Genomic DNA, 21961 nt, shown 5'->3' with positions numbered 1-21961 from the left:
AAGTGTTCAAGTATCTATATATCTCAAGAAAGCTGCTTTTCAATTTGATCTTTGTTATAGATCGAAGCTGGACTGGGAGATTTATCTAACAGAAACGCTAACTAACAATTTGGAAAATCCACTGCTAAAGGCATTTCCATTATTTCTTTCCAACGGCTATTTGTCAATTGCTTGACAATAAATGGAAAAAGGTTTTGTATCTGAAAGACAGTAAAAACTGAAGCGGATTACTCTGAACCACAAGGAAGTGACTACTCAATTAAAAACAAATATAAAAGTTAAAGGGGGGGGGGCATCTCAGTTTGTTTTTCTTCTTTTTGTTGAAAAGTTGCGGAAAAATTCGTTACGTGCTTTAAAGATTTCTGGATACATTTTACAAGTCAGATCTAGAAGCTGCACATCAGATGTGCTAGTTATCTAAATATTCCAGATTGGTTTATAACTTTTTTCCAGAAGAAGATTGAGTAAAGAATTACTTTAAAATATATTGCTGAAAATAAAAAAATAAATTAGACAAACAATCCCGATTAAGGTAGTAACCAATCCTACAGGGATATGCACTAGGATCGTTCATGAAAATCCTTTATCTGAAGCAAAACCTAATCATTTTAGTTTGAATTTCCACATAATAAGATAAATTAATGAGAGTCAGTTATCGATTTCTGTTTCCTTATTAAAAAACAGGGAAGTGACTGAGATTTTATACGCCGAGAGAGATTGTGTTGTACATTGAACTTTTGTTGAAACTGTGTCCATCCATCTATTATGGTACAGAATTGTTTATGATAATTCTTAAAATAAATCTCTTGAGCATTTAATTACACAAAGTGTGAAAATTAGCAAATTAGGAGGCATTCCGTGTTTGCTATTGTGTTAAGCTCATCGTTAGAATGTTACGAGTAAAGTACATTGTCTTTCAAAACATGTGTTAATTAAAGTTGCTCTTAATAGAGGAAACAAGAGGTTTAAATACTAATGCAAATATATCTGCAAACGTCTGATCATTCCTAGCGCTTTCGTTATTAGTAACTCTTGCTGCGCTTCCATACATATATGTACAATATGATTCTTGCTGGAATATTATTTAATCATACTTACAATACAGAAGCCAATACACATTAACCTATATTGAATATCACCGGAAATTCGGAAAACTTCTTCAACAACTCTTACTGGCATCTCGATTTGGGTTCTATTGCACCTTCATCTTTCCATTTTGTCTGTCATATACTTATTGTTTTGGATACTTCAGACAAGGATGTCATTTTATTTAAAGCAAAAACTGTTTTTCTTTTAGTATTTTTTTCTACATATCTAGAACGACACACATGTATGTGTATATGTCTACTGAAATGGTTTATATCGCCATCGCAAAGATCAACTCTGAACTGCAAGGGGTCCATGTCAACAAAAATTAAATTGTAGGTGCATGAGATGTAAATGTGACTCCAGGACAATGGATCCCGTTTTAGCAGCTCGTTATGTGAAGGAAGATGAAGATTTTGAGCTAGATTTAGGGATCCTTATGTGACTGCATGCCTTAATCAAGGAAAAATTTGAGATCAATGATGAGATCGCCCTCTGTCGAAGCGCTACACCAACAACGCATTTCAAGTTGATGAATTTGTAACAATTGCATATTGTGAAGGTGGGGGAAGGGGCGATCTACACAAAATAAAAAAATTGGTACGTGGTCTCGGAACCATTGTTGTATACATTTACCTTCTCCATGTCATATTCATAAAAACTGTCTATGAATGAGGAAGAAATTTCAAAATAACAAAGAAACACCCTTCATGTAATTACACTTAAACAGTTATTATTGATACAATCAGCGGTAAACACTTATGCAATACATTAGTTACATTTTTCTTCTCTTTAGAATTAGCTACTAGGTTGTGCTGGTGAGGAGTTAAGTAGGTAGTATTGGAATGGAAAAAACCAAATCTTCCAAGCTTAACCGTTACTTAAGTGATTGTTTCTGTTCGAAAGTTGGAGGAGGAATTTGCTAATTTTTTCCACATCCCATTCACCATTTAACTTAATTAATGAATACTCTAATGGTCTAATTATATTTAATTGATAAACAAACAAACGTCGGATAGTGAAACAGGCTGCTTGTTGTAAATAACAGTTGTTTGTGAAATGATTTGAGAAAAAGATCAGACATAACGGAACAAGTCCATGGGGTAATAAATGGATTTAGAGAAAATAAATGCATACTAAAGTTATAAAATGTTCGCTTGCTTCTCCAATTAGTTGTATGTGTATTATAAAGGGCAAGGCAAGGCAAGCAGAAGTGACCTCCGAATGTACTTTATTATTGTAACGCTTATTCGCAGAACTAATAGTAAAATTGTAACTTTTGGGAAGTTTCCAGTGAACAAGAATACATCTGCATGACCGAACTACTACTGATAAGGTTTCGATTAATAATAACTTTTTAGTATGATTTTGTCATTTTGTGGACTTTTAGTGTTTATAAACTCACTGTTTGATTGAAAATCCGCCATTCCAACAGTTAAAATTTCATTAATTTGGAGTTTAAACGACTTTTGAGGGGGACTTAATGATTGATTTGGAGAGTTGGTAAGGGTGGTACGCGATTATCGGATACCCAGCAAAATACTCTGGAAAATGATCAGCCGCAGGAATGAAAATCAAATTAAAAAATATGATTCGAAACAGTTAATTTAAATTAATTATCGTTGATTTAACCTCTAGCGTATAAAACACAATTGATTTGATGGTAAAAACGAGTCAGAGCACGATTTTAATGTACTCTTTTTAATGCTGTTGATTACAGTTCGTTCGTCTCTCACAATCACATTCTTGGTTATAGACTAAATTCACGTGGATACTTGACCATTTGATTAATATCATTTTGTACTATAAAACACGTTCATAGCAACATGTATATACTTATAAATGTGTATGTGCTTCAGCGCCGACAAGTCTACGGTTGTCGCGGCCGAGTGTCTGAGCCTCGGGCAACGTAAAATGTAAATACATTTGCTTGTAATTATACTGTCGTGAAAAGCTGTAACACCAGTAGAGTTATTTTTCCGCATATATTACATAGCAATCGAGCACTTACGAAGTCTAATCGAAATTTAAACTTTCAAACGTCGCGTCATCATCATACATATCAAGTGCGAATATTAATTTCATTGAAGAGTTTACGTTTTAAACTGTTAGCTGTTAGGATAATGACCAAATGATGTTTGATGTTTTCTGCTCTATTTATTATTTTTCGGAAATAACGATTTCAGTGTTAAAAATAAAAGTGCCATTTGAAAAATTTAAACGATTGTAGACGCTTCTCTTTTGTTTGTATCAGCCTGAAGCGATGCACCAATTAAGTATTCTTATTTCTAGTTTTCAATTGAATTGCCATGTTGAGGTGTAGGCTGTCTCTATTCTTTAATGAGATTTATGATACTTTTGACAGCGGTGAATTAATCCTTGTCAAAAAGATTCGTTATACCTAAGTTTAGTTTCGAGTTTAATAAATTCGTGTGTATGACTTATTATTATAAATAGTCTTTGAAAAAGAAACTAAAAACGTTGCTACCAGAGTCATGTATTTATTTATTTATAATTTCAATAAACTGGTATTTTCTGCGTATANAGTGAATCTTAACTAGGGTGAAAACTATAATTAAACATTTTAAACTTTTCTAAAGGAAAACGAGTAGATTAGTGAAAAATATTGAATAACATTTTCCCCATAGTGATTATGAATGTGTGAAACGGGGTACTTAATGAAGCTCTTCATAATGGCAGTAGCATCTGATCCGCTGAGAGAAAAATTTCACTTTCACTCCACACATACATATGCACAACAGGTAAGAGCGGAAGCCCATAATAACTTACGATGGAAATCAGACTGCGGATATCCGTAGGTGTAGGAAACGGTGATCGCAAATAATACACAGTTAATAATCATTACGATATCTATAATAACTTTAGCCACGTCTGGTTTCACTTCACACTGGACAAACAACCGTCTGTCTTGCTGCGTCTATTTTGCGAGTTACTTCGCGCTGAAGAACTTTCTATCGGCTTTATAGTCGTATACATTGGTTTAGTTCCCCACCTATGCCATTGTTGCAGAAGAGCAGGGCTTCCATTTCAAATAACATGTTTCTAAAATTTAGAAACTTTTATTGAAGCTATTTTCGAAACGTTCGAATATTTCTATTTTGAATTATAACCACTATATATCTTTGTAATTGTTTTTCTATGAGCTTTCCCACAATTTTGCATTGCTATAAATGAAATTCAAGTTCAAAAAATTGCAGTTTTTCTTGAAAAAGTACCCAGCCTGTTCTAACTGTAACTGTCGGATAAAATTCTGGATTCAGAGTGGAACAATACCCGTCACCAAGCAAGCAGCAGATTTGACTTCCATTAATCAATACTCATCGTGAAATTGTTTCGATAGAAAGAACGAGATCTATTACTGACAAATAATATATTCGCAGTAGTTAAACAAACATAATTAAATTATAACCCATATCTTCATTTTAAAATACTGTCTATTTATCAATAATAATTATCATATTCAAGTACCTATTATAAGAAAGAATAATCCCACATTACGAGAATCCGACTTTTCTGTTTTCATTCGTCGTATAACATAATTACAAATTCGTCTTCCAGTTTCACTATCATTATTAATGTCGCTAACAAAACAGCATAGCATATGAAAGGCGGAACAATATTTTGAGCATTTGCGATATTCTTCCAAAAAAACAGTTTTATTTATTAGGTGTGCAGTTAATTTTCTTGTTTATTTAATACTAGGAGAACATTGTACGTTTAGAAAGGATTTCTGAGACTACTGAAGCAATATGAGGAAACAGATATCGATGATGAAAAATTATATTCTTACGTAAACAGTTTCTTCTCAACAGATCCGAGTGAAAATTGCTATCATTGGTGATGGTACGTGTCGATTGAAAGGCGATAGTTATGCGAACAGTTCGTACATACTACCATCAGATACTGTTTAATCAATGATTTGTCTCATTGTCAGAGGTTCCACGCTAAAAGGTTGCAGCCTCTTAAACAGGACAGTGGCATTAAAAACAATGTAAAATATGCATAAAAATGTAGAGTAAGTAAATGGAGTAAAAGTTTATTTTATTAGTGGGTTGTTTATCTATAATTTCAACAAATGTCCACAATGCACATACAAGGGCAAGGTGCGAAGTTTCATATGTTTCCAAAAGGTGACTTTTCATAGGGCTACTCCTTACTAGTTTTTGATCTAACAAATTTCAGAATAGGCTCTAGTAGTATATGCGCTTGGCAGAAGAAGCTTTTATCATTTTCGTAGAAACAGGAAAACTGAAAAAGTATGCCATTACAGAGTATATGTCCGTTAGAAAAATTTATCTAACTGCTTTTGAAATCAAAAAATGTACTTAACCTAAAATGGATTTCTGAATTTAAGAATTGTCGCAGAACTAGGTACTAATGGTGCACAACGTCCCGTTGAGCTCTTGAGGACACAATTTCGGAAGTAATTCATAGTTATGGTGTTCGGGGACCCCAGATTAATAGTCACTGAGATGATTAAAATGTGAACTTATTTTATTTTACGTAATGTGTGATGGAAGATCTGGAGTGTACGGTAATGGCAGGGAATCCTTGTAAATTTATGCATCGATTCATTTCCTTTGACTAGATCCACCCCTAAACTTCTGAAAGTAAAAATATAAACACCAAATTGGGCTAAAACCTGCCTTTTGCATTTGCAGCAGTGAATGGACGGAAGCACCGACTTTTAGGATGCCATGTCTTGGAAGCAGAACGCATCACCGCTGGAAACGTTCAAGACATACCTTCTTGTTATGAAGCACCTTTAAAATAGGGAGATGCCAAAGGTTTAGATATGCATCTGTGACTTGAATATAAACTAAAATCCATCTAATTATATCTTAATGATGATATACCTACGTCCGATTAGACGTATATTTTGTTATCAATTTGACTTTCGAAAAAGTTTTGTAACAAGACCCATATAGAAAGATGTTGCAATATCCATTGTAAAGTTCATATGGATTGTTTGCGATGATTATTAGAAGGCACTTGATAAATCCAGACTTTACAGACTCATTAAGAATCGGAGATTAATGGTACAGACGTTAGAGTAATCACAAATATGAATGACATTAACGAACAACAAAAATTCCAAGAACATACATATTAAGTTAGAATAGAAATTGAGCTTGTTGTCACTACTTTTCGACATTTTTGCAGGGTCCTACATAAAATTAATCCAGGCATTGTAGTAAACGGAAAACTCACAAACAAATTAAGATACGCCGAAGTATTTTTATCAATACATATTTCTAATGCTATTCGTCGATATGTTCGGTAAAAGTAGCAACTCAAAAGGTTTAAACTCTTCACTTGAGTTTTTATAATACTCTCAACAAATTATTGAAAAAAAAAAAGAGCGGCAAAAAAAATGAAACACCTACATGTGCTATACTTGAGTTTCTTCTTTTAGTGAGGTAAACTGGGAATCAACGCAAAATATGCAGTTTGAATTTTCAAGGAGACAGAAAATCAGAAGATTCACGAGAAACTGCCTTTATTCTTTCAATTTTACCTGACATTTAGCATTCAGCAACGGTGCGCCGTTGAAGAACAGTTCCTTTTATTAAAGCCTCATCATCCTGACATTCTTCCCTCACATCACTAACGTGAATACTCATCAATAGTTTTTACCCCTTAGAAATATATTTTTGCCGAAAACAGCAGAATTACTTGAGCTCTGGATGCTCCAATTCTACTAACAAAATATAGCATTTTCAAAATGTTTCCTTCACACTTAAGGATTTAAAGTTAAACGAAACGTTTAATGGAGCAAAGAATAGAGTTTTTACAGTAGCAATATACCCATTGTTTTAGATGCACTGCTATCTAAAAAATTACACTAATACCTTCTAAGGATCATCACTACTAGTAATGCATTTCGAGCTCTGGATACTCATGTCTTTGGTCAAGATTAGTTGCAACCTCAATACCAATTACTAACAACAAACATTTGTCAACCACAAACATTATTGAGTTCAGTTGGAGTAAAATTATTATACCATACGGTACAATGCAATGCTCCCACTTTTTTTAAGAAGCACAGATAATTCCGCAATCCAAAAGTTGCATAATCAACTTTAATGGAGCACAATTATGACTAGACATTTTAATATCTGAATACTCATGTCTTGGGTTTTAAGTCACGATAAGTTATTACCACGAAAAACTTATCAACAGTTGAACCACGATAAATAAATCATGACCAATAGCGCATTTCGATCTTTGGATCCTCAACCTCAACTCACGATAAGTTACTCCTTACAAAAATGAATCAATAATTGAATCGCAAAAATCACTATTTGCGGTTTCAATTCTGGAAAAATTATTGTTCCATAACACTGTACAATCATTGATTCCATTCTTTTTTTTGAAACTCCAGAAACCATAAATAAACTTGTAACTCAATAATCATATTCATTTTTATACATTGCGATAACCTAACAGTATTCACAGAAACAGAGAGACAGAAAGAAAAATGGAAGAAAAGGTTAGGTACATAATTTAACTAACTTCCTGAAATAAAACAAGTAGCATCAAACATAATGAACGGCCAGAACTGAAATTAGAAATGTGAGAATTGGCATTTGGCTTTTAGGCAATTCATCCCCTAGGCGAATTAAGAGACTATAAAGTTGTTTTATGAAAATTCAAATCCTTTGAAGTTATTAGAGACATGAAAGTTTGTTTTAAAGTCTCTATTCGAAATGCTGATGAGCATGTGTTTTGTACTGTTTTTTTGAGAGTTACTCATTAATAAGAGATAGAATCCCCCCTTTCTCCATATAAAAGTGATGTATGAAAATTTCAATCCTCTAAACACATGAAAGTTTGTATGTACTAAATGGATGAACATATATTTTGTACTGCGTTTTTGAAAGTCACTAAATGAATGGGAAGATGTTTGTGCAACACATGAAAATTCGTATTTCGGCTGATGCTGGTTAAAAATTAAAGAAAAGCGTGTTCAGCGCATGTTTGATGAAAGGAGGATTGAAAATTTGTAACCAAATACCTACATTGTCTTTACTGGCTAGCCAAAACCAGAGTCTGCTTTTGGATTTTATTGGGGGAAAAAAAGCCTTAAACACTACATCGAAAATAACACTTTTTTGTAACAGTTATTAATGGTAAGCAGCACCTACAGCGTGCCATTTGTGGAAAGGAAATATTCGATAAATCGTACAGGTAAGTATTATTGTTATTTCATTATCGATAATAACAATAAAAACGTTCTCAGCCTTGAATTCGCACTTTTTTGGGTGACCATTCGCCATTATTCAGCAGAGAATAAATTGTTTTTAAGCGTGTTCTTCCATAATTTCTTAATTTATCTTTACATAATATTCATCACGTAAACTATTAATCCTGTAATTTAATCGATGAAAATTCAAGTACTTGTTTGCACGTGTGCGAAAGAGAAATTTTATTGTATAGTTATCTACCTATAGCGAAAGGAATTGATCAGTCTGTACGACCGCGAGGTTACAGTTCAGAAAGTTGGTAATACAATTAGCACACACTATTCCTCCTTCTGTTCAATCACGTATGTGTTTGAAAAACTGTAATTGTCCAGTTTATGCAATATTTTTTGAGGTGACCCATTAAAATGGTGCAGATTGTAGATGACGCCTTTGTTATTTTCATATTGTCGTTTTTGACCGAATTTCTTTGTAGGTTTCACTAAAGCAATTTAATTCATACATAAAAAATGAATTTGGTAACATGTCGTAATGACGATAACACCTATACTACAACATTTACTTTACCTATAGGCACAGCAGCAATTTATGAGGAATTCAACATAATAAAGTTTATTGACTTGACAGGAACATATTAAAACCACAATGTAAGTATAAGTCTACCGCAACAACCAACTGATTAAGCTCATCATGCGATGTTCGAAATTAAAACTGAAAATGAAAGCACGTTGTTTGAAGGACTTATCAAAAGAGCAGCATTAGGTTAAAGAATACCCTCTGGTTATTGTTAATATTAGGTTCTTTTTCATATAAATCAACCTTTAATAAATGCGTTCATATTCTGAGCGTCCTGTTATCTTAATTTAGGTTGGTAATAGACTTTACTGAATCCATTATCCAATAAATGTACCTAATAAACAGTAATTGTAATTTTGGTATCAACTCTTTTTATTACGACAAGGTAAAGAAGGTAAACCGGCTCCTTAAATTAAGGATACCTTGTGACAGAGCTCATGAAGAAATGCAAAAGATGCTCCACAGATTGTGAAGTCAAAAGTGTCATTGCGTGTGCCATGGCTTATAACATATTGTGTGACAATTGCAGCATTCTTTAAATTAAAATTTTAGTCAGTCGTCAGTTAATTCGGTACCAAAAAAGTAATATTCATTATTTGCAATAACATGTTTCCTAACGTCAGTAATGTGTTGCGTTCGAAACATCCGATTAGTTTAGTCATTGATTTCTGTTTTCTTCTTTTTTTTAATGAATTTTGCCACGTGTAGGTATAACGCCTAGCCAAAACTCATTTGAGTGCGCTTAGGTCACTAACGAGGCTATCGGATTTTTAGTGAAGTACATCCTTGTGTTTTCATTAACGGTTCTGCCAGTGAAAGAGAATTACAGAAAACTTGTGAAATAAGATCCGTTCTGAGCGTTTCAGAAATCTTCTAATGCAGCTGTGGTAGCTGCAGATGTTAATGTTGGCGTTGCAATCGGTTGTTTCCCTGGCCATGAGATGGCTCAACGAGTATCGGTGGCACTATGAAAAACAAATTCAGCAAAAATTCGTAAACTCAAAGTTACTTGTTTCCCGAAAACTATGCACACTAAATTTTATTTTTTGTAGTCAAAACAATTTGCACTATCCCAGACATTTTTTTTATAATTATGTAGGTTAATTCTTTAGTTATAAATAAATAATAAATGTGGAAATGTGCAGAACTGACAACTTCAATATCCATTAAGATTAGATTAGATCAATTTATTTGAAAACTGAAGTGAATCTTTACTAGGGTGAAAACTATAATTAAACATTTTAAACTTTTCTAAAGGAAAACGAGTAGATTAGTGAAAAATATTGAATAACATTTTCCCCATAGTGATTATGAATGTGTGAAACGGGGTACTTAATGAAGCTCTTCATAATGGCAGTAGCATCTGATCCGCTGAGAGAAAAATTTCACTTTCACTCCACACATACATATGCACAACAGGTAAGAGCGGAAGCCCATAATAACTTACGATGGAAATCAGACTGCGGATATCCGTAGGTGTAGGAAACGGTGATCGCAAATAATACACAGTTAATAATCATTACGATATCTATAATAACTTTAGCCACGTCTGGTTTCACTTCACACTGGACAAACAACCGTCTGTCTTGCTGCGTCTATTTTGCGAGTTACTTCGCGCTGAAGAACTTTCTATCGGCTTTATAGTCGTATACATTGGTTTAGTTCCCCACCTATGCCATTGTTGCAGAAGAGCAGGGCTTCCATTTCAAATAACATGTTTCTAAAATTTAGAAACTTTTATTGAAGCTATTTTCGAAACGTTCGAATATTTCTATTTTGAATTATAACCACTATATATCTTTGTAATTGTTTTTCTATGAGCTTTCCCACAATTTTGCATTGCTATAAATGAAATTCAAGTTCAAAAAATTGCAGTTTTTCTTGAAAAAGTACCCAGCCTGTTCTAACTGTAACTGTCGGATAAAATTCTAGATTCAGAGTGGAACAATACCCGTCACCAAGCAAGCAGCAGATTTGACTTCCATTAATCAATACTCATCGTGAAATTGTTTCGATAGAAAGAACGAGATCTATTACTGACAAATAATATATTCGCAGTAGTTAAACAAACATAATTAAATTATAACCCATATCTTCATTTTAAAATACTGTCTATTTATCAATAATAATTATCATATTCAAGTACCTATTATAAGAAAGAATAATCCCACATTACGAGAATCCGACTTTTCTGTTTTCATTCGTCGTATAACATAATTACAAATTCGTCTTCCAGTTTCACTATCATTATTAATGTCGCTAACAAAACAGCATAGCATATGAAAGGCGGAACAATATTTTGAGCATTTGTGATATTCTTCCAAAAAAACAGTTTTATTTATTAGGTGTGCAGTTAATTTTCTTGTTTATTTAATACTAGGAGAACATTGTACGTTTAGAAAGGATTTCTGAGACTACTGAAGCAATATGAGGAAACAGATATCGATGATGAAAAATTATATTCTTACGTAAACAGTTTCTTCTCAACAGATCCGAGTGAAAATTGCTATCATTGGTGATGGTACGTGTCGATTGAAAGGCGATAGTTATGCGAACAGTTCGTACATACTACCATCAGATACTGTTTAATCAATGATTTGTCTCATTGTCAGAGGTTCCACGCTAAAAGGTTGCAGCCTCTTAAACAGGACAGTGGCATTAAAAACAATGTAAAATATGCATAAAAATGTAGAGTAAGTAAATGGAGTAAAAGTTTATTTTATTAGTGGGTTGTTTATCTATAATTTCAACAAATGTCCACAATGCACATACAAGGGCAAGGTGCGAAGTTTCATATGTTTCCAAAAGGTGACTTTTCATAGGGCTACTCCTTACTAGTTTTTGATCTAACAAATTTCAGAATAGGCTCTAGTAGTATATGCGCTTGGCAGAAGAAGCTTTTATCATTTTCGTAGAAACAGGAAAACTGAAAAAGTATGCCATTACAGAGTATATGTCCGTTAGAAAAATTTATCTAACTGCTTTTGAAATCAAAAAATGTACTTAACCTAAAATGGATTTCTGAATTTAAGAATTGTCGCAGAACTAGGTACTAATGGTGCACAACGTCCCGTTGAGCTCTTGAGGACACAATTTCGGAAGTAATTCATAGTTATGGTGTTCGGGGACCCCAGATTAATAGTCACTGAGATGATTAAAATGTGAACTTATTTTATTTTACGTAATGTGTGATGGAAGATCTGGAGTGTACGGTAATGGCAGGGAATCCTTGTAAATTTATGCATCGATTCATTTCCTTTGACTAGATCCACCCCTAAACTTCTGAAAGTAAAAATATAAACACCAAATTGGGCTAAAACCTGCCTTTTGCATTTGCAGCAGTGAATGGACGGAAGCACCGACTTTTAGGATGCCATGTCTTGGAAGCAGAACGCATCACCGCTGGAAACGTTCAAGACATACCTTCTTGTTATGAAGCACCTTTAAAATAGGGAGATGCCAAAGGTTTAGATATGCATCTGTGACTTGAATATAAACTAAAATCCATCTAATTATATCTTAATGATGATATACCTACGTCCGATTAGACGTATATTTTGTTATCAATTTGACTTTCGAAAAAGTTTTGTAACAAGACCCATATAGAAAGATGTTGCAATATCCATTGTAAAGTTCATATGGATTGTTTGCGATGATTATTAGAAGGCACTTGATAAATCCAGACTTTACAGACTCATTAAGAATCGGAGATTAATGGTACAGACGTTAGAGTAATCACAAATATGAATGACATTAACGAACAACAAAAATTCCAAGAACATACATATTAAGTTAGAATAGAAATAGAGCTTGTTGTCACTACTTTTCGACATTTTTGCAGGGTCCTACATAAAATTAATCCAGGCATTGTAGTAAACGGAAAACTCACAAACAAATTAAGATACGCCGAAGTATTTTTATCAATACATATTTCTAATGCTATTCGTCGATATGTTCGGTAAAAGTAGCAACTCAAAAGGTTTAAACTCTTCACTTGAGTTTTTATAATACTCTCAACAAATTATTGAAAAAAAAAAAGAGCGGCAAAAAAAATGAAACACCTACATGTGCTATACTTGAGTTTCTTCTTTTAGTGAGGTAAACTGGGAATCAACGCAAAATATGCAGTTTGAATTTTCAAGGAGACAGAAAATCAGAAGATTCACGAGAAACTGCCTTTATTCTTTCAATTTTACCTGACATTTAGCATTCAGCAACGGTGCGCCGTTGAAGAANAAGTCTACGGTAGTCGCGGCCGAGTGTCTGAGCCTCGGGCAACGTAAAATGTAAATACATTTGCTTGTAATTATACTGTCGTGAAAAGCTGTAACACCAGTAGAGTTATTTTTCCGCATATATTACATAGCAATCGAGCACTTACGAAGTCTAATCGAAATTTAAACTTTCAAACGTCGCGTCATCATCATACATATCAAGTGCGAATATTAATTTCATTGAAGAGTTTACGTTTTAAACTGTTAGCTGTTAGGATAATGACCAAATGATGTTTGATGTTTTCTGCTCTATTTATTATTTTTCGGAAATAACGATTTCAGTGTTAAAAATAAAAGTGCCATTTGAAAAATTTAAACGATTGTAGACGCTTCTCTTTTGTTTGTATCAGCCTGAAGCGATGCACCAATTAAGTATTCTTATTTCTAGTTTTCAATTGAATTGCCATGTTGAGGTGTAGGCTGTCTCTATTCTTTAATGAGATTTATGATACTTTTGACAGCGGTGAATTAATCCTTGTCAAAAAGATTCGTTATACCTAAGTTTAGTTTCGAGTTTAATAAATTCGTGTGTATGACTTATTATTATAAATAGTCTTTGAAAAAGAAACTAAAAACGTTGCTACCAGAGTCATGTATTTATTTATTTATAATTTCAATAAACTGGTATTTTCTGCGTATATCAAATATGGTCAGAGTAGAATAATTACCGAACTACCTGAATAAATGATGGATTAAAATTCAAATAGTGCTTACATTTACTTGGTTTACTTGAACAACATTACTTTTCTATCTGTACTGTTCACCTCCGATAGATCAGATCGACTCTTTTGCATTTCGAACCTTTTGCATAAACAATACGATAAAATATTCACAATGTAGTAAACAATATTTTGTTGACGTTATGAGGATAAGAAAATAATGGCGTTAATTGTTCGGGTATATTTTCTACCTCGGATTTCCCAGTCTGTGCGGAAAAGGAAACTAAACATATAATAACGTCATTGCTCAATGGTATGTGATAGGCGAACAGGTATGAGTTTACAATTTAAACGTAAAAATATGCACTTAACTTGAACATGTCTGCGATAGATAATAGATAGGTACCTACCTCAGTACAATACTGGTGATGTAAGTGTTCAAGTATCAACGTGAATTCCAAAGAAAACTTTTCAGAAATTTTGAGTACGTTCAATGAATTTGAAATATATTTAAATATATAAATAAAAGTAGGAATAACAACAACGTTTCCATAATATTTTTAATTATCTAATTAAGTAAATATCAATCAAAATAACGTTTATAGAACCGCAAAGATGATTGTTTAGGTATATGTGTTTGTAATAAAAAATACATGTAAGTAGATACGTACCTAATACTGATAGTAATAGTAAGTATACATATTTTATTGTATAAACCTATGATGTAATTTAATCAGAACTGACAATTCCTCGGAATAAAAGAACATGGTCCTAAAAGAACAATTAATTATGGAATACTCATAACTTGTTCATGCCTCAAATGGAAATGTAATTTCATTGAGGTAATTAACCACAAATTTCTTGTGGATTGAGTTAGAAATTTACGTATGAACGTATTTCTACGATGAGTATAGGTAAACAGTAACGATTAATTTTGGTATCATAATCAATTGTATTAAAGTTTATAGAATAGAAAATCCGGAAGAAATTTAACAACATAAAATCGTTTACTTTGCTGAAATGAAAATAGAATAAGTTATTAAGTTACATCGAAGTATCTCATGTTCAGCAAATTCGGTACATTCGGTATACTAGCCTATAGAGTGCTGGTGAGATCTAATAAGATCGAAATTTCGATCCACGTCTGGTTGTTTCACTAAATTACATATACAGCTCAATTTATGCTGTTGTTTTTAAGTTTTATGCTCAAATAAATCGCCTACAGTGATTTGTTTAATGAGGGAACCGATTCATCCACCTACCTATGTGTTTAATCCAAATACAGTTTTGGATTATTTTATAAACGTTTGCGTTCTCAAATACCATCAAGTAGAATATAAATCTGTTGTACTAAAGAAAGAGGTTTCTGTATCAACTTTAAAAAAGGAACTGGTACATTGAAGTACGGTCCATTTTAAATAAATTAGCCACTGCCAATGTTACAAACGCTTTAACCTTTTATTGGTGTGTTCGTACAAGTAGAAATTCCTTGACAGGTAGCCATTTGATCCAGAACGGGAATGCTATACGAGTATGTTCCTACCTAATAGATAGATAGATGGTAGTGCTATTGATGTCATGGATTTCTGTTTAAATTCGTGTAGTATTCCCATTTAGCGGTATGGTGTACAGAAATAATGTTAATCGTACGATCTGTTACATATTCAACCCAATCGGACCAGCATTAATCACTAATCCATATAGGTGCGTGTACAAAACATCGCGGAAGAACAACGTGATCACATTGTCCCAAGACAAAACGTTGCATCTTGTAACTGTTTTCTTTTGTTGCCTTGCCCAAATTCTTCACACTATTGTGGCAAACTCGTTCTTCTGGATTGTTAGATACTTTTTTTAAATGCACCTATCAAGAACAAATTGTTTTCAACATTGATTACATAGTCGCTTATTGGCGAATTATTGAATCGAATTCGCTCTGTACGGGGTGTTACTATCTGAAATTTGCTGGAGTTTATTTAATCATTTATTTAAATGAAATAAATTAATGTATGCACATTAGATTTGGTGTGTGCAACAAATAGTGAAAAAGAATCGAATTCAAGGTATCGTTCAATAAATAAATAAATAAATTTGTTGTGAGAGCGAGCCGCGAGCAGCAATCGGTACATAGCAGGCGCCACTTCTTTTATACTGGCACCCCTGTGGGATATGACACATAATGGAATGCAATATAAAACGAAATTAGGACAAGTTTCGGAAGGTACATGTTTAAATATCCAGAAAAGCTTTAAATTCTACAACAATAAGATAAATGCATGATTGATGGTAGTCAGTGAGATTTAGTCGATATAAAAGCTCCTTAAAGAAGTCTGTACATACTGTTACTGTATGAAATAAGTGGCTAGTATATGAGATCTGTTTAAGTAAAGTAATACCAGAGAATTCGTTACATAATCATAAACTATCCCAAATGTGTTTGTTTATACCATCATTTCCGCATAAAAGACATGAATTAGAATTTATATGTTGTTGAATAAGGAAATCTGCAAAAACAGAAGCCAAGCCGTTGTTTTTAAACATCATGTTGACCATGATTAGGATTACTAACAATTCCACACCTTCTGGGATTTTTCATAGTACGAAACCAATAGTGCGTGAAATAATTAAAACTGGAAAATCTTACTAGTTAAACAAACTGTCCATCATTTTTACGTTTTATTTTCGCCCAGTACATTGACTTTTACAATGAAATGTGTCTTTCAGCCCACGTGCGATTTTTGGGCGAACTCGGCAACAAAACTTTCATCGAACAAAAGAGTATTTGCATCCTTTCTGTGCCCGTTGTTATCTAAAATCGGAAAACTGTTCAACACTAAAACACTTCTCGATACGATTAATTGTGGTCGTGGAACAAAGCTGGTTATTCTTCTCAATTACTTCAAGATGGAACCTATTACAACATAGACAATTGTAAGTAATTTACATAAAACTCCTTTGTAATGAGCCTCCACGTTAAATTTGCATTGACAAACACTGTCGACTTACATAGAATTATCGAAGCGAAAAAAATTAATTATCGAAACCGAGAAATTGTTAAAAAAAGTGTGTTATTATACCTAATAGTAACATTAGCGAAAAGCTCGTGTTGGATTGTCCAATGTTTGTAGAAAAGTCGTGAAACTCCGACAATTTATTACACACAACTGTCAATTCCGAATCGTTAATGGCGTAAAATTTTTATAAATACACCTACATATTAGCTAATGATGCAGTATTATTACAAGGACTAAAATGTTACATTAAGTACATTCAGATAGAAAAGAACCAATTTCTTTCAATTGATCTGCGTTCGTACAATTAATTAAACGTTACCTTCATTTTTCATTTATAAAACTACAAAATATATACCTATAAAGCGTTTGTGTCTCGTTATTTTATTTCCTGGCTGTTGGAGAGCACATCCTTTATACTGATGACATATTTAGTCGTGACATAATTTGAACTAGCTGTGGCACTCGAGGTACCTCTGTTAACGAAAAACGATGAATCTTTTGGAAGCGAAAACCTCTATCGACTACAACGGAGCAGTCCGGAAAAAATACTACCTACATAATTCGGAGTAGGTTCTGATGTAGTAATATTATATCTATCCATAACTTTTATTTCAATCGTCACCGCCGTAGATGTTATTTTATTTTTTGTAACAGTGAAGAAAGCGAATTCGCTTTTAGAAATTGGAATATTTGAATCGTTTTTTAAATCAACGTTTGTTTGTGCCCAATTAAATTATTGCCCATCCATGCAGGCACAAATTGAAACGAACTAATTTCATAACAAACGATTCTGTCATGACCAGAGTGACGTTGTCAGATAATGAAACAAAATTCTTACGTCTATTTACAATAGTGCCAATCTGGTTTAGTTTTTATGCTTTCTGCGTTTTCCTTGTTTTTAAGTGGATTTACGATATAAACGGACAGGGATAAGCAAGCAATCAAAAAAGAAATACCTACCTAACTCATCATAAAAATTAAGTTGATTGACATATAACCGAAAAGTTTTTTCATTAAGTAAGAAAGAAATAAAGTAATGCGTACTTATTTCTACAATCTGATGTATATTGCAGGCAATTTGCTTTGTTTTTTCACTGCAACTTCAATTCATCCCTGTCACAAAAATGCATATATTTCTCATTTAGCATACATGGACAATGCAAAATCCTTTAACCGATGTTCAGTTGAATACCCCTGTACTCTTAAATTATCTTTTTTAAATGGCTAAAAATGCATTTCGTTTTAACAATTAATTAACATTTACATTGACCGTTTTGAAGCAAAGTAATTAATGATCTCCAGGGAAAAACCGCGTCAATTATGCAACTGAAACATTAAGGTAATTACTTTCAATGTTGATTTACTGATGTTTTAATATATTCCTTTTGTATCAAAGTAAGTTGAGAAAGTACACAGGCACAGGCATGTCTTTTTCTCATTGCCTGTTTTTTTAAATTTCAGTCGTCGTTATCGATGAAATAATAAGTGCAACCGAAGAATTAACCACAAGGAGGCAATTATCGTAAGTTATTAAGTTAAAATAAGAAAATATATTGGACGAGTGGTCGAAAAAGCACCACCAAGATTTTCTAACCATTTGGATTGGTAAAAATACGAAGATTTCTGGGTTATTAATGTCTTCTTTTGAGAGATTTACAAATAGGTAATAAGTATACAACTTAATAATGTTTCATCGTTTTGTGCAAAACTTTTGTGCAATATTATTTGAGAAGAACAATAAATAAACAAGTAGGTAATCACTTACCTTTGGTTTCGTTGTATTAATTTTTTAATATAGGCACCTAGGTATAATGTAATGATTTGTTGGTTTGTTTCGGATGAAATAAAAGTTTACTTTAATCGAATGGACTTTTTACTTCCTTCTTTCACAAGTCGTTTTTATATAAAAGTTTTAAAATTTGCAAGACCAAGCATGATCATTAAAATAATATAATAAATAGGCAATTGCTAGGCTATAAGCTACGAATAAATTAAAATAAATAAATAAATTATGAGGAGATTCACAAAAATATCGTATCGTATCACAGACAACTGGAAAACCTATATAGGTAATACCTAATACATAAGTAGAAAAGGAACTTACTGTTTTCTAAGCACTGGCACTTTTTCTTATGCTAACTGTCACAGTCAAATTATTTAATCCTAAGGTCGATAATAATACTGTTGAAATTAGTAGTAAAGACTCTTTGGGTGTGATGAGCTGTTTTCACTTTGATTTTCACGCGCACTTCACTAACTCCTACGTCTGAAAGTCCTTTTTCTATTTTTGTTCGGCTTTCCTGATTTTCCTGCCTTCCCTGCTTTCTTCGTTTTCCCGGCCTTCCTTCTTCTATTTTTTCCCGACAACTTCTTATTGCTTTTACGCAAAAAATTTCCGTATTCTCTCAGCAAAGTGCAGTCAGTTACGATACCTGTAGTGAAGTTAGTTTTCGACGGGATCTGGACGTCGCTGACGTAATTGATCGGGACCAATTTTTTCCTGTGAAGTTTGCTACTGTTCATGGCAGTTTCCACCTCACAAAGGAGAGATTTCATATGTTGTGCGGTGTCGTTCATTAAGTTGCTACGTTCTATTCCGTCGAAAGAACTCACAGCCGACTCGATGTGCATATTCCATAATTTATGTAAAGTCGCGGCGTGAATTTGAATTTGATAATGAAACTCCGGAAGAGCCTTTAACCAAAAAAAAGGAACAATTCACCTTTTATACAATTTTTGCTATTTCAGATTAGTAAAGGAAATAAATTGGATTCCCTTTTTAGCAAAGTGAATTTGTTGTTGAAACTTACCGAAACATTATCGTCAAGAGATTGGAAGAACTTCTTTGTAGGAAGCCAATCTGGTTTCTTAATTTGCTTGCTGTGCACGGTACTTTCGAACTATAAAGAAAGAAAAGCACTCATTGGTGAAATTTATTTATTTATTTATTGGAGAATTACGGAGAAGAAGAGAATTTTCCGATTTTCAGGAGAGTTTAAAAGCAGTGAAAAAACACAGAATTTAAAAATTTACCTTTGAACAGTACCGCTGTACGTGCTGTGACACTCGACTATTGAACATATTTACGATAGTTTTGAGTTGAGTTTTGACGGCTGGCGGTATGCCTCTGCTATGCCGTATCCTATTGGGATTATAACTGCAGGGATTGTGCCACCACGGTTTTTCTTCATTTTCGTACACCGGTGCGGGGGCACAACGTGCGACGGGTAATAGGAGCGACGCTGCGACCAGCGCCGCTAGACCAATTGCCGCAGCGGTAGTCCTCAGTGATCCTGCAAAACAGCGAAATTCATTGATGAAAACGAGAACGACGGCGACGACGGGAAGTAGTAATTTCAACAGGTGGTCGCGCCGTGATTCATGAATAATTCCGGTGATATTTTGAACGGGCGCGTAAACGCGACGGATAATGACAAACCACGGTAACGATCGCATTAGTTACGGTACTACCTACTGTTACTGTATTATTACTGATTGTAATGAAGTTTGTAGTTAGTTATTACGCGACCATTTGGCATCTAATAAGAAAATTCGACGGACACGACGATCGGTATGTCCGTCAGACAGTCGCTGCTTACGATAAGTGGTGAAGTCGCGTGAGGTTTCGCGGTTGCAACCAGACTGTTGTGTTTGGTATACATAGGTACATGTAGGTATGTCGAAGCACCCGCATTGAACTCACCGACCCAACTCGACCACTGAAAGATGCTCGCGTTATTTACGGTTTGAATGGATTCGCGATCTTTATGACCCCGACTGAAACATTTTTTTAAACACATTTCTGCATACTCAGAGGTGCATGCTGGTAAAAATCTAGACGTCGCGAGTATGTACCTAACGTGACACATCTCTGTTATTCAGCACTTGCGATGTGTAAGTATTTTTGCGGCAATACGATTGCGAGCGTTTTACAACACAATTTGGAACAAATGATGATTACCTTCGAGTAAAATCCGCACTGCCATTTATGTGAGGTGTGGGTGAGTTGTTTCACTTATAATAAATTCTTGGAAACGTCGAAGCCGCAGCCGGGTCTCTCACTGTCGATGATTGCGAACAAACGAGCGGAGGAGACGAACAGTCAGACGCACGCAGAAAGTTGATGACTTATCAACAAACAGCAAAGGACTAGTTTTCCACTACTATAGCTTCGGTTCTTCTCTCTGTGTTTTGTGTAATTATTATGCCGCGATTCTACTATCATCGTCTGTATTATAGGTCCTGACGGCGGCGGCCACAGTGGAGGGGGGTGAGACAGCAGGAGCATGTTCATTGATGTTCTTTCTTTTACGTCACACCGGGGATATACCATGTACAATAAACAAAACACAAATTACACGCATCTTTAGCAAAATAAACTGTAGCAAGGACTCGTCGCGTTGTCGTCTCCCTCTCTCGCCGTTGCGCGCGAATCCAAAAATAGAAATTTTTTACCGTTTTAAGGAACTAAATTTTCGCGTCATTTATCGCCGCATCGCCGTCGAACTGCTCTACATGTACGTACCCGCGTTAACTTGTTAGCCATAGATACTTATAAACATTGCGATATTAACTTACATAATCCGCAATCGTGCGAACGAATAAAAAATGTCCGAATGAAACTATTCGACTCGACTAATCGTACCTAAGCTGTCTATCTACCTATGTTGTGTTGATGTTGCTTAAATGACTACATCATTCGCGTATATCATTATCAGTTAGTATAAGATATATAGGTAAACACATCTACGAGCGTACATACGTACATATGCACGTATGTATATGTGTACGTATGTATCGAGTGTGGGACGTACCCACCCTAATAACTAACTATAAATAAGCACCTATATTGTACATTATGCACGTGTTTCTACACATTATCTACATAAATGATTATCTCGTAATTAAGTGCTCTCTAGGTCAGGAGACCTTTTATCGGTAGTTTTATTCAATTGCCTTCTCAACCTGCATTCTCTCGATTTTAATTATATGTACATACATATGTATATTATTTATACTTATATGGCATTTAGAGTGATTAAAAATGCATAAAAGTTACAGCGTATGTCAAATTAAGCAAAATATTTAGGCATTTCAATAAAAAAAAGCTGATCAAGTACCTACTA

At 33.9% G+C, this 21961-nt stretch overlaps 1 protein-coding gene and 1 long non-coding RNA gene across 3 annotated transcripts; one reads left to right on the top strand and one right to left on the bottom strand.

Moving 5' to 3' along the window:
- The first annotated feature begins 17445 nt into the window (after positions 1-17445).
- Positions 17446-18544, top strand: LOC108739394. Its single transcript, XR_001938148.1, has 3 exons — positions 17446-17852; positions 17909-18174; positions 18297-18544. It is a non-coding gene; the product is annotated as an uncharacterized LOC108739394 (long non-coding RNA).
- Positions 18545-18736: 192 nt separating this feature from the next.
- LOC112904024 lies at positions 18737-21048 on the bottom strand. Of its 2 annotated transcripts, XM_025973077.1 has the most exons (4): positions 20797-21048; positions 19869-20128; positions 19646-19735; positions 18737-19529 (listed from the first exon to the last, which is right to left on the bottom strand). In XM_025973077.1, the coding sequence occupies exons 1-4, from the start codon at positions 20819-20821 to the stop codon at positions 19089-19091; spliced, it is 816 nt and encodes a 271-aa protein (XP_025828862.1). In that variant the 5' UTR covers positions 20822-21048; the 3' UTR covers positions 18737-19088. The 2 variants fall into 2 exon arrangements, with proteins under 2 accessions (XP_025828862.1, XP_025828861.1); XM_025973076.1 differs by lacking the exon at positions 20797-21048 and having other exon boundaries at positions 19869-20790.
- Positions 21049-21961: the final 913 nt, after the last annotated feature.

This window comes from Agrilus planipennis, unplaced genomic scaffold (assembly GCF_000699045.2).
Source record: "Agrilus planipennis isolate EAB-ADULT unplaced genomic scaffold, Apla_2.0 scaffold123, whole genome shotgun sequence".
Classification (NCBI taxonomy): domain Eukaryota; kingdom Metazoa; phylum Arthropoda; class Insecta; order Coleoptera; family Buprestidae; genus Agrilus; species Agrilus planipennis.
This window is presented reverse-complemented; position numbering and strand designations above follow the sequence as displayed.